This window comes from Heptranchias perlo, chromosome 3 (assembly GCF_035084215.1).
Source record: "Heptranchias perlo isolate sHepPer1 chromosome 3, sHepPer1.hap1, whole genome shotgun sequence".
NCBI classification, from domain to species: Eukaryota; Metazoa; Chordata; class Chondrichthyes; order Hexanchiformes; family Hexanchidae; genus Heptranchias; species Heptranchias perlo.
This window is the reverse complement of record NC_090327.1, coordinates 121029727-121041360: the sequence shown is the minus strand read 5'-3', so window position 1 is coordinate 121041360 and position 11634 is coordinate 121029727. Positions and strand designations below refer to the sequence as shown.

The following is an 11634-nucleotide window of genomic DNA, read 5'->3' as shown; positions in this document are numbered from 1 at the left end:
ATGATTTCCGCGTTTCACTGCGCATGTGCGAACTCTGGAACTTGCTCCTTCAATTCACCAATAAAAACGGAGAGCGCTGCCGAGCTCCTCCGTTATTTAGGGAATGATTCCTGGCCCAGTGTCGTGCAATTGCCCCGACCATTCCGGTTGGCACCATCATAATCCCAAGTTTGTTACAATCTGTACATATTGAAGGGATAAATTGAATGCAGTTCTATGTACTTTTTACACCTTTCTAGCTAACCTGGATTTTGTGCTCTTGTGTGGGTTCTGTGGTAAGCAAGAGTTTATAATTCCTGGAGACGTTTTGTGCAGTGGGACTCTGCGATTATAGGGATTGGACCGGTTCACAGCAATTGACCACAAACAGCAGTTCCTAATTTCTGAGGCCAATCTTCCATTTATCCTTGGTGTTGAAATTGGGCCCTTTGATCAATCTGATCCTGGTGTCTTTTACCACTCCAGAGACTTGAGCCCATAATCCAGGCTGACACTCCCAGTATAGTACTGAGGGAGTGCTGCACTGTCAGAGGTGCCGTCTCTCGGAAGAGACGTTAAACCGAGGCCCCGTCTGTCCTCTCAGGTGGACGTAAAAGATCCCATGGCACTATTTTGGAGAAAAGCAGGTGAGTTCTCCCTGGTGTCGTGGGCCAATATTTATCCCTCAACTAACATCACTAAAAAAACCAGATTATCTGGTCATAATCACATTGCTGTTTGTGGGAGCTTGCTGTGAGCAAATCGGCTGCCGTGCTTCCTACATTACAACACTTCAAAAATACTTCATTGTCTGTAAAGCGCTTTGGGATGCCCTGAGGTCATGAAAGAGGCAATAGAAATGTAAGTTCTTTGTTATTTTCTATCAGTATCGTCATTCTTTGTACTTATTTAAAGTATGAAGAAGCGTTAGAATCACTCTCAGGGATTTTCTGTTCATAAACACATGATTCCAAGCTGCTGTGATTATTTTGAGCAATAAGTTGTGTTTGTCAGGAGTAGATGAGTCAATGTGCAAACCCTCAGCGCTGTGAGCCAAGTGATGGAATTATTTATTGCTCAGAACTCTAAAGCAAACGGGCTAATCGTTACTGGACTATGGAGTCAAATCATTTTTCCAAAGCGTTCCTCAAAAGACCAACTGAGAAATTCCACGAGGGCCTAGATGAAACAGAGACCCCCTGGGCAGTGTTCAGCAACAAGCTGTAGAGATGGACCCCTACAAAGCACTGGGGCTCAAACTCCCAATTCCACATCCCTGCCAGACTATTTCATCCTTAAATCTTCACTTAAGTTTCCTTTGTCCACTTGTGGAGACTTGCCAGTGTCTGTCAGTCTGGAACGATCGTCAGAGACAAGTGGAGTGGGTGATTGGCAATATGGGAAAAATCATCCAGTAAGCTGATGCTTTTTCCACTGATACTGGGTATAATCAGATAATTATAAAGGGCCAATTCCATCTCTGGCAGCCGAGTTGAGTTAGTTTAAATGCTTAGAGCTGGAGGGAGTGGTCCCCCAGTGTAACAAAATCCTGAATCTGTTCTTGATAAACAGATTTATGATTCTGTTACATGAAGAAAACAGGAAATCTTCCCCCAAGGTAATATGCATTAACAAAATGAGGATTTAACCTACCTATGATGGGTCCCATGATGCACCATCCTCCTGACCATCCTTTCAAACTAAACTGAATGTAACTTACCAACACTGAACCCTCACAGGAAACGCTCCAGCCCCCACACTGACCCTGGCTCCGTTATCCTGGAAAATACCAATCGTTTCTCCATATGGAAGGGGCGTGTTTACTGAGATCCACTATAATAAAGCAGTCTGTTCATGGTGTCACAGGAATTGAGAACAGCCTCGTCCTGGAACTAATGAATTTTCAATTCTCTGCCATTGTGTGCACGTGTGTATGCATGTGTGTATATGAGCGTGTGTGTCTGTGCATGTGTGAATGTGTATGTGTGTCTAAGTGTGTGTGTGTATAGGAACATAGGAACAGGAGTGGGCCATTTAGCCCCTCGAGCCTGTTCCGCTATTCAGTGAGATCATGGCTGATCTGTGACCTAACTCCATATCCCCGCCTTAGCCCCATATCCCTTAATACCCTTGGTTAACAAAAATCTATCAATCTCAGATTTAAAATTAACAATTGAGCTAGTATCAACTGCCGTTTGCTGAAGAGAGTTCCAAACTTCTACCACCCTCTCCTATTTCCTAACTTCATTCCTGAAAGTCCTGGCTCTAATTTTTCGGCTATGTCCCCTAGTCATAGACTCCCCAACCAGTGAAATAGTTTCTCTCTATCTACCCTATCAGTTCCTTTTAATGTCTTGAAAACTTCGATCAAATCACCCCTTAATCTTCTAAATTCCAGGGAATACAACCCTAGTTTGTGTAATCGCTCCTCGTAATTTAACCCTTGGACTCCAGGTATCTTTATGGTAAATCTACGCTGCACTCCCTCCAAGGCCAATATATCCTTCCTAAGATGCGGTGCCCAGAACTGAACACAGTACTCCAGGTGTGGTCTAACCAGGGCTTTGTATAGGTGTAAGCATGTGTGTGTGTATGTGTGAGGATATATAAGCATGTGTATGTATATGTGTAAGTGTGTGTGTATATGTGAGTGTGTGTGTGTGTATATGTGTATGTGTGTATATGTGTGTGTTATATTTTTCCTTGGATTTTCTTTACAATTCCCCTTCTCTCCTTCGGGCACTGACAATTCAGACTGTTTCCAGTGATTGAGGGGTTTAGAACGAGGGGACACAGATACAAGATTAAATGTAAGAGATTTAGGACAGGGAGCAGGAGAAACTCTTATAAACAGAGGGTGTGAGTCTGTGGAATGTACTACTGGAGTTAGAGATTGTGCAGAGACTATGTCAACATATAAGAATAAGTTAGAGAAGTGTCTAATGGAAAGAGAATAAAGGGATGTGGGAACAGGGCGGGACATGAGATTAGGATACTGCTCGTGTGGAGGATAAACACCAACACGGACTGGTTGGGCCGAATGGCCTGTTTCCGTGTTGTAATTTCTGTGTAAAATTAAAAGCTGGGTAATTAAATGCTTGTCTGTCCACCCAGGCGTGTGGAGGGTATCAGTACTGGATCATGCAGTCCCGGGATGGTAATCCCTTCGGCAGGGCTGCTGTTTCCAAGAGCAGGGAGGCCTCTGCAGGCTGGCTCACTGCCAGTTTAATGAAAGGACAGCTTTCACCAGTGGGATTTTCATGCCCTTTCATTTTAATTTGGAAATATTTTCAGCAGCATTGACAACAATCTTTGAAAGTTAAATTTCCTTGCACAGTTTATTTTCAGAAGTAATAAGTGTGAGGGTGTTCCCAAAGTAAATCTGAAAGAGTTCTTTTTTTTTCTGTAATGAGCTGAGTATTTTATGGTGTAGTTTCTGATAATACTGCCTCTGTGTAAAGCTGTCACCAAGGCACTGGGGTCTGGTTGCTATGTGCAGTTTTTTTTTGTTGTTATTTGATCCTTACATGTCTATTCTATGGCGGTGTACGATATGTGCACAACACCAGATATCTGTACTAGCAGAGCCCACCAGCCCTCCCATCGCAAAATCAACTGAGAAATGAGAGGTTACAACTATCAGGAAAGGCTGAACAGGCTGGGGCTTTTTTCTCTCGAAAATGTTTCCACTTGTGGGGGGAGTCCCAAACTAGAGGCCATAAATATAAAACAGTCAATAATAAATCCAATATGGGCTTCAGGAGAAACTTCTTTACCAAGAGAGTGGTTAGAATGTGGAACTCACTACCATAAGGAGTAGTTGAGGCGAATAGCATAGATCCATTTAAGGGGAAGCTAGATAAACACATGAGAGAGAAAGGAATAGAAGGATATGCTGATGGGGTGAGATGAAGTAGGGTAGGAGGAGGCTCGTGTGGAGCATAAACACCGGCATAGACCAGTTGGGCCGAATGGCCTATTTCTGTGCTGTAATTTCTATGTAATTCTATACAATACTTGTACCCAACCTTCTCCTAGGCCCATCTACCTTCCTCTTGCCCAAACCAGGGCATCTAGGGGATAGAGGTGAAGGGATGGGAGTGGAGGAGGTGTTAAGTCTTGACCTACTGACCAACAAAGATAACCTGAATTTTGTAGTTAACTTTAAGGCAGAGAAGGAAAGTAAGGAATAATTGAAGGTGAAGGGGAAGGAATATGTGCCAAATAATCAGTCAGCTCGTGTGCCACATCCTGTTTGTATGAGCCTGTGGTTGCTCTGAGGTAATGCTTGAGATCTTTCTTTTTTTGCTAATTAAGTCTTCTCCACAGTTTTGTTAAAAATCTCGAGCATGAATATCAGTCCATGCTGGGATTGGATGTTAGGTCTCTAACAGTGCAGGAACATAGTATCAGGAGGAGGCCATTCAGCCCCTCGGGCCTGTTCCGCCATTCAGTTAGATCATGGCTGATCTGCACCTCAACTTCATTGCTCCACATCCCTTGATATCCTTACTTAATAAAAATCTATCAATCTCAGTCTTGAAAGCTCCAATTGTCCTCCAGCATCCACAGCCTTTTGGGGGGGAAGAGAGTTCCCGACTTGCACTACTCCTTGTGTGAAGAAGTGCTTCCTGATTTCACTCCTGAACGGCCTAGCTCTAATTTTAAGATTATGCCCCCTTGTTCTTAATTCGCCCACCAGAGGAAATAATTTCTCTGTATCTACCCTGTCGAATCCTTTTGTCATTTTAAACACCTCGATCAGATCACCACTTAATCTTCTATGCTCAAGGGAATAGCAGTGTGGCCCTGCACAGTTTTCAGGGAGTGTATTTATGAATGTTCTTGTCCTGCTCTCCTGAAGGCAGTAGGTGTACATTGTTGGTGTACAGTTCCACCAGTGTTCTCCAGTCTTTGTTTTGAGCTGGTCCATAGGTTGTACTACTGCTGGTTGGCACCATAGCCAAGGACCGCCTGACGTTCACCCACTGGATACCACTCGAGAGGGCAGCCCCGGCTGATTTGTTTTCCCTTCCATAGCCCAAGAGGTTCCGATGCTAATTGCAGAGCCACGACAGGCTACCAGCTAACTCATTACAGAGCAGGGATTAAACCTGGAACACTCCTGCTCTAAATGGCTCGGTACGTTTATACAGAAAGTTCCGGAATAAACGTTTTTCTTAAAACAAAATTGTGCAGTAAAGTTAATTAAATAACACAAATGAATTTCAAGCAATCTATTTCCTGCATAGGTTAAAGGTCGCCAACCAAACAACACAATCTTGTGCCAGTTTTTTTTGATTTGCAAGAAGAAATAACTTAATTCTCAATCTGTTTTATTAACAAACGATGAATCGTGAATAATATCCTTCATTAATAACCCAGAGAAAAGAAGTCTGGCATTAATATGTAGCCCTCAAATTGCAGTATGGTACATTATTACATTAATCATTGGTTTTGCATTGATGGAACATCTGATTGGGTCTTGCTAAATAAGCTGTAATTATTGAATTCCATCTCATGAGCACTTCATTAACTGAATTTGACACTGATGTTACTCACATTTTATTGATTTCATGAAAGATAGAATGCAAAATTGCAAACATAAATATAGGTTTATATCATCACAAAGGAATGTTGTTTAAACTTATATGGCAGAACATGGCTGAAGTTTATTAACTCGGCTGCAGATGTCTTAAACTGTAGGCAAAAAAAAAATCAATACAGCGGACAAGGGAGAAAGTTACACTTCGCCAATCCTAGGTCTTAAAGGAATTGTCCTGCATTAGTCTTTATTAAGAAACCAATGTGAACGAGCCAGTCGCATCTTCAAAGCTCCAATTGACCCTCAGCTCTTTGGGGGAGAGAGTTCCTGATTTCCACTAGCCTTTGTGTGAAAAAGTGCTTCCCGATTTCACTCCAGAACGGCCTAACTCTAATTTTAAGGTCATGCCCCCTTGTTCCGGACTCCAGCACCAGAGGAGATAGTTTCTCTCTATCAACGCCATCGAATTCTTTAATCATCTTAAACACCTCAATTAGATCATCCCCTAATCTTCTATACGCAAGGTAATACAAGCCAAGTTTATGCAATCTGTCGCCATAATTTAACCCTTTAAGTCCCGGTTTAATTCTGGTGAATCTGCGCTGTACCTCCTCCAAGGCCGAAAGTCGGAAGTGCACTGTATCGTCCAGTGTGCAGGATGGTCCCTGGTAACCCACTGCCCAAACTACGGTACATGTCGTGTGATGTCTGGGTGCACCCTACTGCTGTTTAATGCCCCTTAGCACCCCCCCACCCCACCGAAGCTTGTGCTCAGTATGGCTGGGAGTTAACAGTAAAAAAATGAATTACAATAAACACAATCGGACCGGAATTTCCTGGATCGCACTTACTCAGAAATTACGGAATTTATGCCGATCTTGGCGGCGGGAAATGTGCCCAAGTTTCCTGTGGGGATCGCTTGCTCACACTGGAACGTATAAAACTGGCGTTAAACAAGTGCAAATGCAGCACCCCCAATAGGGGGAGTAGTGAGCGGCTGCTGCCATCTGCCCTGGTGCCTCACTCCCAGACCCTCCCAACTCTGCTGCTCCTCTTCCTCTTCCATTATTATGCAGAACAGGGGCATCCCCATTGGGAAGCCCATTCCAGTTGCTACGTCCTTCTGAACGGGTAGGGGGGAGGGGCGAGGGCGATGATGGGGATCAAAAAAAATTTGGGTGCACTGAGACTGACGGAACTTTGGTTCAATACAGTGCAGGTTCACGGTAGGAAAAATTCAAAACAATCATGAAGAAAATCACTATCGAACTCCAGAAATTCCAGTTAGGCCGATACCAGTTGACTTTGGACTATGCTGCACCTAAATTTTGGGGGGTAAATCTACACCAGTGCATTACTGGTGTAAATACAGGATACTCGCGTGAGCTGGTCTTTTGTGCGGTGGGCTGGGCTATGTAAATGAGCGGTAGTGGGATTCGCTGGTTTTATCCCAGAAGTGACACAAATGATCGAGGAAATTTGCGCAAAACCGGCGTACATCAGTTACACACAAATTTCCTCGCCTGAAACAAAATGCTATCGATATGCTGATCGGGTGAGATGAAGTAGGGTAGGAGGAGGCTCGTGAGGAGTGTAAACAGACCAGTTGGGCCTAATGGCCTGTTTCTGTGCTGTAAATTCTATGTAAAAATAACAGCACTGCACCACTTTTACACCGTAGTTACTCCGAAAAGTTCCAGGAAATGATAAACAATGGTTTTCAGCAAGTTTGAGAGTTTAGCTCAGTATCCATGTTCTTATAATCAGAAATTCTCATTAGAACTGCTCAATTAGATGATTCCCTTGTAACTCATTGCTGTTCATTGTATCCTTACATGTGTGACAGTATATATGTGATGCCCTCTTTGATTTGTTACACCACTTGTCAATTATTCTTTTCCTTCATTTCTTATTCGCAGAACAAAGAAGTAAGATGTACAAAAGAGAAGTGTCCTGTGCTCCCCAAAGACTGTGCTCTCGTTATCAAACAGAGAGGAGGCTGCTGTGAAAAATGCAAAGGTACTTTAAAGTTGCCATGTGCTGACTCTGTCTCTGTTGCCATGTGCTAACTGTGTCTCTGTTGCCATGTGCTGACTCTGTCTCTGTTGCCATGTTCTGACTCTGTCTCTGTTGCCATGTTCTGACTGTGTCTCTGTTGCCATGTTCTGACTCTGTCTCTGTTGCCATGTTCTGACTGTGTCTCTGTTGCCATATTCTGACTCTGTCTCTGTTGCCATGTTCTGACTGTGTCTCTGTTGCCATATTCTGACTCTGTCTCTGTTGCCATGTTCTGACTGTGTCTCTGTTGCCATGTTCTGACTGTGTCTCTGTTGCCATGTTCTGACTGTGTCTCTGTTGCCATGTGCTGACTGTGTCTCCGTTGCCATGTTCTGACTGTGTCTCCGTTGCCATGTTCTGACTCTGTCTCTGTTGCCATGTTCTGACTCTGCCTTTGTTGCCATGTTCTGACTGTATCCCCAATTGCCCTGTTCTGACTGTGTCTCTGTTGCCCTGTTCTGACTGTGTCTCTGTTGCCCTGTTCTGACTGTGTCTCTGTTGCCATGTGCTAACTGTGTCTCTGTTGCCATGTTCTGACTCTGTCTCTGTTGCCATGTGCTAACTGTGTCTCTGTTGCCATGTTCTGACTCTGTCTCTGTTGCCATGTTCTGACTGTGTCTCTGTTGCCATGTTCTGACTCTGTCTCTGTTGCCATGTTCTGACTGTGTCTCTGTTGCCATGTGCTGACTGTGTCTCCGTTGCCATGTGCTGACTGTGTCTCCGTTGCCATGTTCTGACTCTGCCTTTGTTGCCATGTTCTGACTGTATCCCCATTGCCATGTGCTGACTGTTTCTCTGTTGCCATGTTCTGACTGTGTCTCTGTTGCCATGTTCTGACTGTGTCTCCGTTGCCATGTTCTGACTGTGTCTCCGTTGCCATGTTCTGACTGTGTCTCCGTTGCCATGTTCTGACTGTGTCTCTGCTGGGTTCCTGTTCCAGGCCATGTGCGACACCAGTTGTATCTTCTCATTGTAGCTCTCACTCTTTCCATCGGAAGGTTTCTATGGATACAGGACACAGCTCACGTAATGCTGCACATTCAGACTCTGCCGTTGCTGGTTGGGAGGGGCTGCTGAGCATTTTTCCCCCAGTAAACACAAGCCTCCTTAAGGTCAGTTTTTGTCTGAGTGTTGATGTGGGGAAGCTGATCGCTGGCCTTCATAGAAACCACTCAACTTTCAATCCATTGATTTCACCGAAGGAGTCCCAAATCACCACCCAGACGTCAAGACCAAAATTCATCCCCTTGCTTTTTTCTTCCCTCCTAAATGCCTAAGGACACAAATCCTCGCCGCGAGCCTGGAACCTTCTGGTAACTTGTCGTTCTTTGTGAATCCAGGCTGAGTGTCAGCACAGAGGACATCACAGATAAGCAAGCTCTTGTTCCCCTGTCACACACACACACACACACACATGCACGCACACTCGCGCACACTTTTGAACAGGCTAGCAAAGAGCGAGAACCCTTGTTAATTTGTCCCCTGAACCAGGTGCGTTGAAACTAATTGTGATGCCCCACTTGAGATTTTTTAACTGGGCACAGGCCAAAGATTGTGCCTGAATCCTCTGGTCTTTAGGCTACACTGGGCAATACATTTAACCACCAGGGCTCTGGGGGAGTCCAGGCCAGTGGTATATTGAGTTACACTGATTTCCTTCTCACCATTTTTGCCCTTACTCGTTGCCTTCCCCTCTTGGCACATTCTCCTGCAGTCGGGCGGGTCTCACCATCTGCACTGCGGATTTCTCCGTGTCCAATGGCCGAGACGGGCACAGCTTCTGACTGTTCTGCTCCCACGAGCCGGAATGTTTCAGTCCTGTGGGGAACCTCACCCAAAGTTAGGCCTGTTCATCCACTGGGCCTGAGTGCTCTTACAGAACAGTTGTGGCCTTGATTGGAAGCCAAGCTCCTAACAAACACTTGTAGAGACACAAGGCCATCATGTATTGTTTACGTTACACATTGTCAAATTTAACTTCTCCATACTGTCATTATTTACTAAATCAAACTATGTTGAGTGAAATATTTTGAAACCAGATATGCGTTTGCATCGGAGGATTCCATTTGGACCAAATACCACCCTCACTTCCTGTCTTCCCCAGAGACCACACCCTGAGACACATCTGCTTCTTTCATCGCAGTTAGCTTTTTAAAACACTGAGAGCATTTCCACCAAAAGCCATGATCCGGAAAATCCCCAGGATACAAGGTTAGAATCCAGAAATGATCAGTGAGAGGGAAAATCACAGAATCTTACAACACAGAAGGAGGCCATTCGGCCCATCATGTCTGTCCCACTCCCCTGCTCTTTCCCCACAGCCCTGTAAATTTTTCCTTTTCAAGTATTTATCCAATATCCTTTTAAAAGTTACTATTGAATCTGCTTCCACCACTCTTTCAGGCAGTGCATTCCAGATCGTAACAACTCACTGTGTAAAAAAATGTTTCCTCATGTCGCCTCTGGTTCTTTTGCCGATCACCTTAAACCTGTGTCCTCTGGTTACCAACTCTTCTGCCACTGAAAACAGTTTCTCATCATTTACTCTATCAAAACCATTCATGATTTTGAACACCTCTATCAAATCTCCCCTTAACCTTCTCTGCTCTAAAGAGAACATTCCCAGCTTCTCCAGTCTATCCATGTAACTGAATCCCCTCATCCCTGGTACCATTCTAGTAAATCTCCCCTTGCACCCTATCCAAGGCCTTTTACAGGCAAAACTTTTACACCCAGAGAATAATATTTCTGCAGAATAAGTTACCAGGGACAGTCATTGAAGCAGATTGTAGAAATAGGTTCCGGAGATAACTGAGTGTGTTTCTAGAGAGAGAAGGGTCAAGGGATAAGGAGAGACGGCAGGTAGGTCAGATTGACCTATCAGAAAGGGCCAGGCTTATTGGGCCTACTGGCCTTTTCATGTTTCCAGAAATTCTCATATGTTTTAAATGAGGTCACATTAACAGAGGGCCTCACAGAACTGTGACACGCCCTGTAACAATTGATAAAGGTGTTTAATTAACTCACCATTTGTTAGTGCGAGAGGAATGTTCCAGTGTTAGCAAAAAAACACATTTAACAAGCAGTTTTGACATTCTTAAAACAGTTCTCAAACTTGCAAATATAAGAACACTAGAATTTGTTTGTTGATGAAGTGGCTGTAATAATTATTTGCAAAATAAAAATGAAAATGACTAAGTTAAATGATGCTGAAATGAAACACGGGATCAGTGCTGACACAATTGTGGCTCCTTCTAGAATCTCAGCACCAGCATCATCCCAACCTCAAAATACATTTGTACAAACAGAAGACCTTCTGCCCAGAAACTGTGAGAAGGGCTGAGGGACTGGACCAGGGTGGGAAGTGGTCAGCTAGGGCTGAACATCGAGAGAAATATCTCATGCAGGCCCATTCTTTTCAGGATTGTGTACCTATTTCAAATACAAGGCAAGGAGTATTTACTGGAGAAGCAGGGGACATGGGTTCAAATTAGTGAATGGTCATTTTAGCACTAATATCACAAAAAGAGCATGGAATAAATTTCCAGATTGAAGAGTGGAGGCAAAAACCTCTGGAATCATTTAAGAAACATCTGGATGGACAAGGGGGTCAGGATCTGGATGGAGTAAGATGGGCCAAATGTCCGTTCCCTTCTTTAATTATCTTGCGATCTTCCTTCGTGCAGTTCCCAGGACCTGCTAATTCTTTCTGATCTATGTCTTTGTCTCCTTTTTCCATAAGAGTGTATGTTTGACGGGAAGATATACACCAGCTCGACAGCTTGGCTCGCCCCTTCCAGACCCTGTGTGATGCGGGCGTGTCAGGTACGTACTCTTTCTGCACTGTGCGTATACTCGTACGTTAATGTCTTCAGGTGGGTTGGATGGTGAGGATTTGCCAAAGTGACTTTCTTCTGGTGGTACTGTGACACAACAAAGTTAATACTTAAGAAAACATTTTTAAAAAAGACTTGAAAGACTTGCAATTCTATAGCGCCTTTCAGGATGTCCCAAAGTGCTTTACAGCCAATGAAGTACTTTTGAAGTGTAGT

The 11634-nt window shown here is 44.0% G+C and overlaps 1 protein-coding gene across 2 annotated transcripts in view; it reads left to right on the top strand.

The window, feature by feature from the left end:
* bmper (BMP binding endothelial regulator) overlaps positions 1-11634 on the top strand; it is a 92780-nt gene that overhangs the window by 22124 nt on the left and 59022 nt on the right. The window contains exons 1-3 of one of the 2 annotated variants that reach the window (XM_067981842.1): positions 5042-5121; positions 7444-7543; positions 11325-11407. In XM_067981842.1, the coding sequence (XP_067837943.1) occupies positions 11330-11407 (78 nt within the window). In that variant the 5' untranslated portion in view covers positions 5042-5121; positions 7444-7543; positions 11325-11329. Of the gene's footprint in view, positions 1-5041; positions 5122-7443; positions 7544-11324; positions 11408-11634 lie in introns of those variants that run through there. The other variant, XM_067981837.1, reaches the window with a different exon arrangement.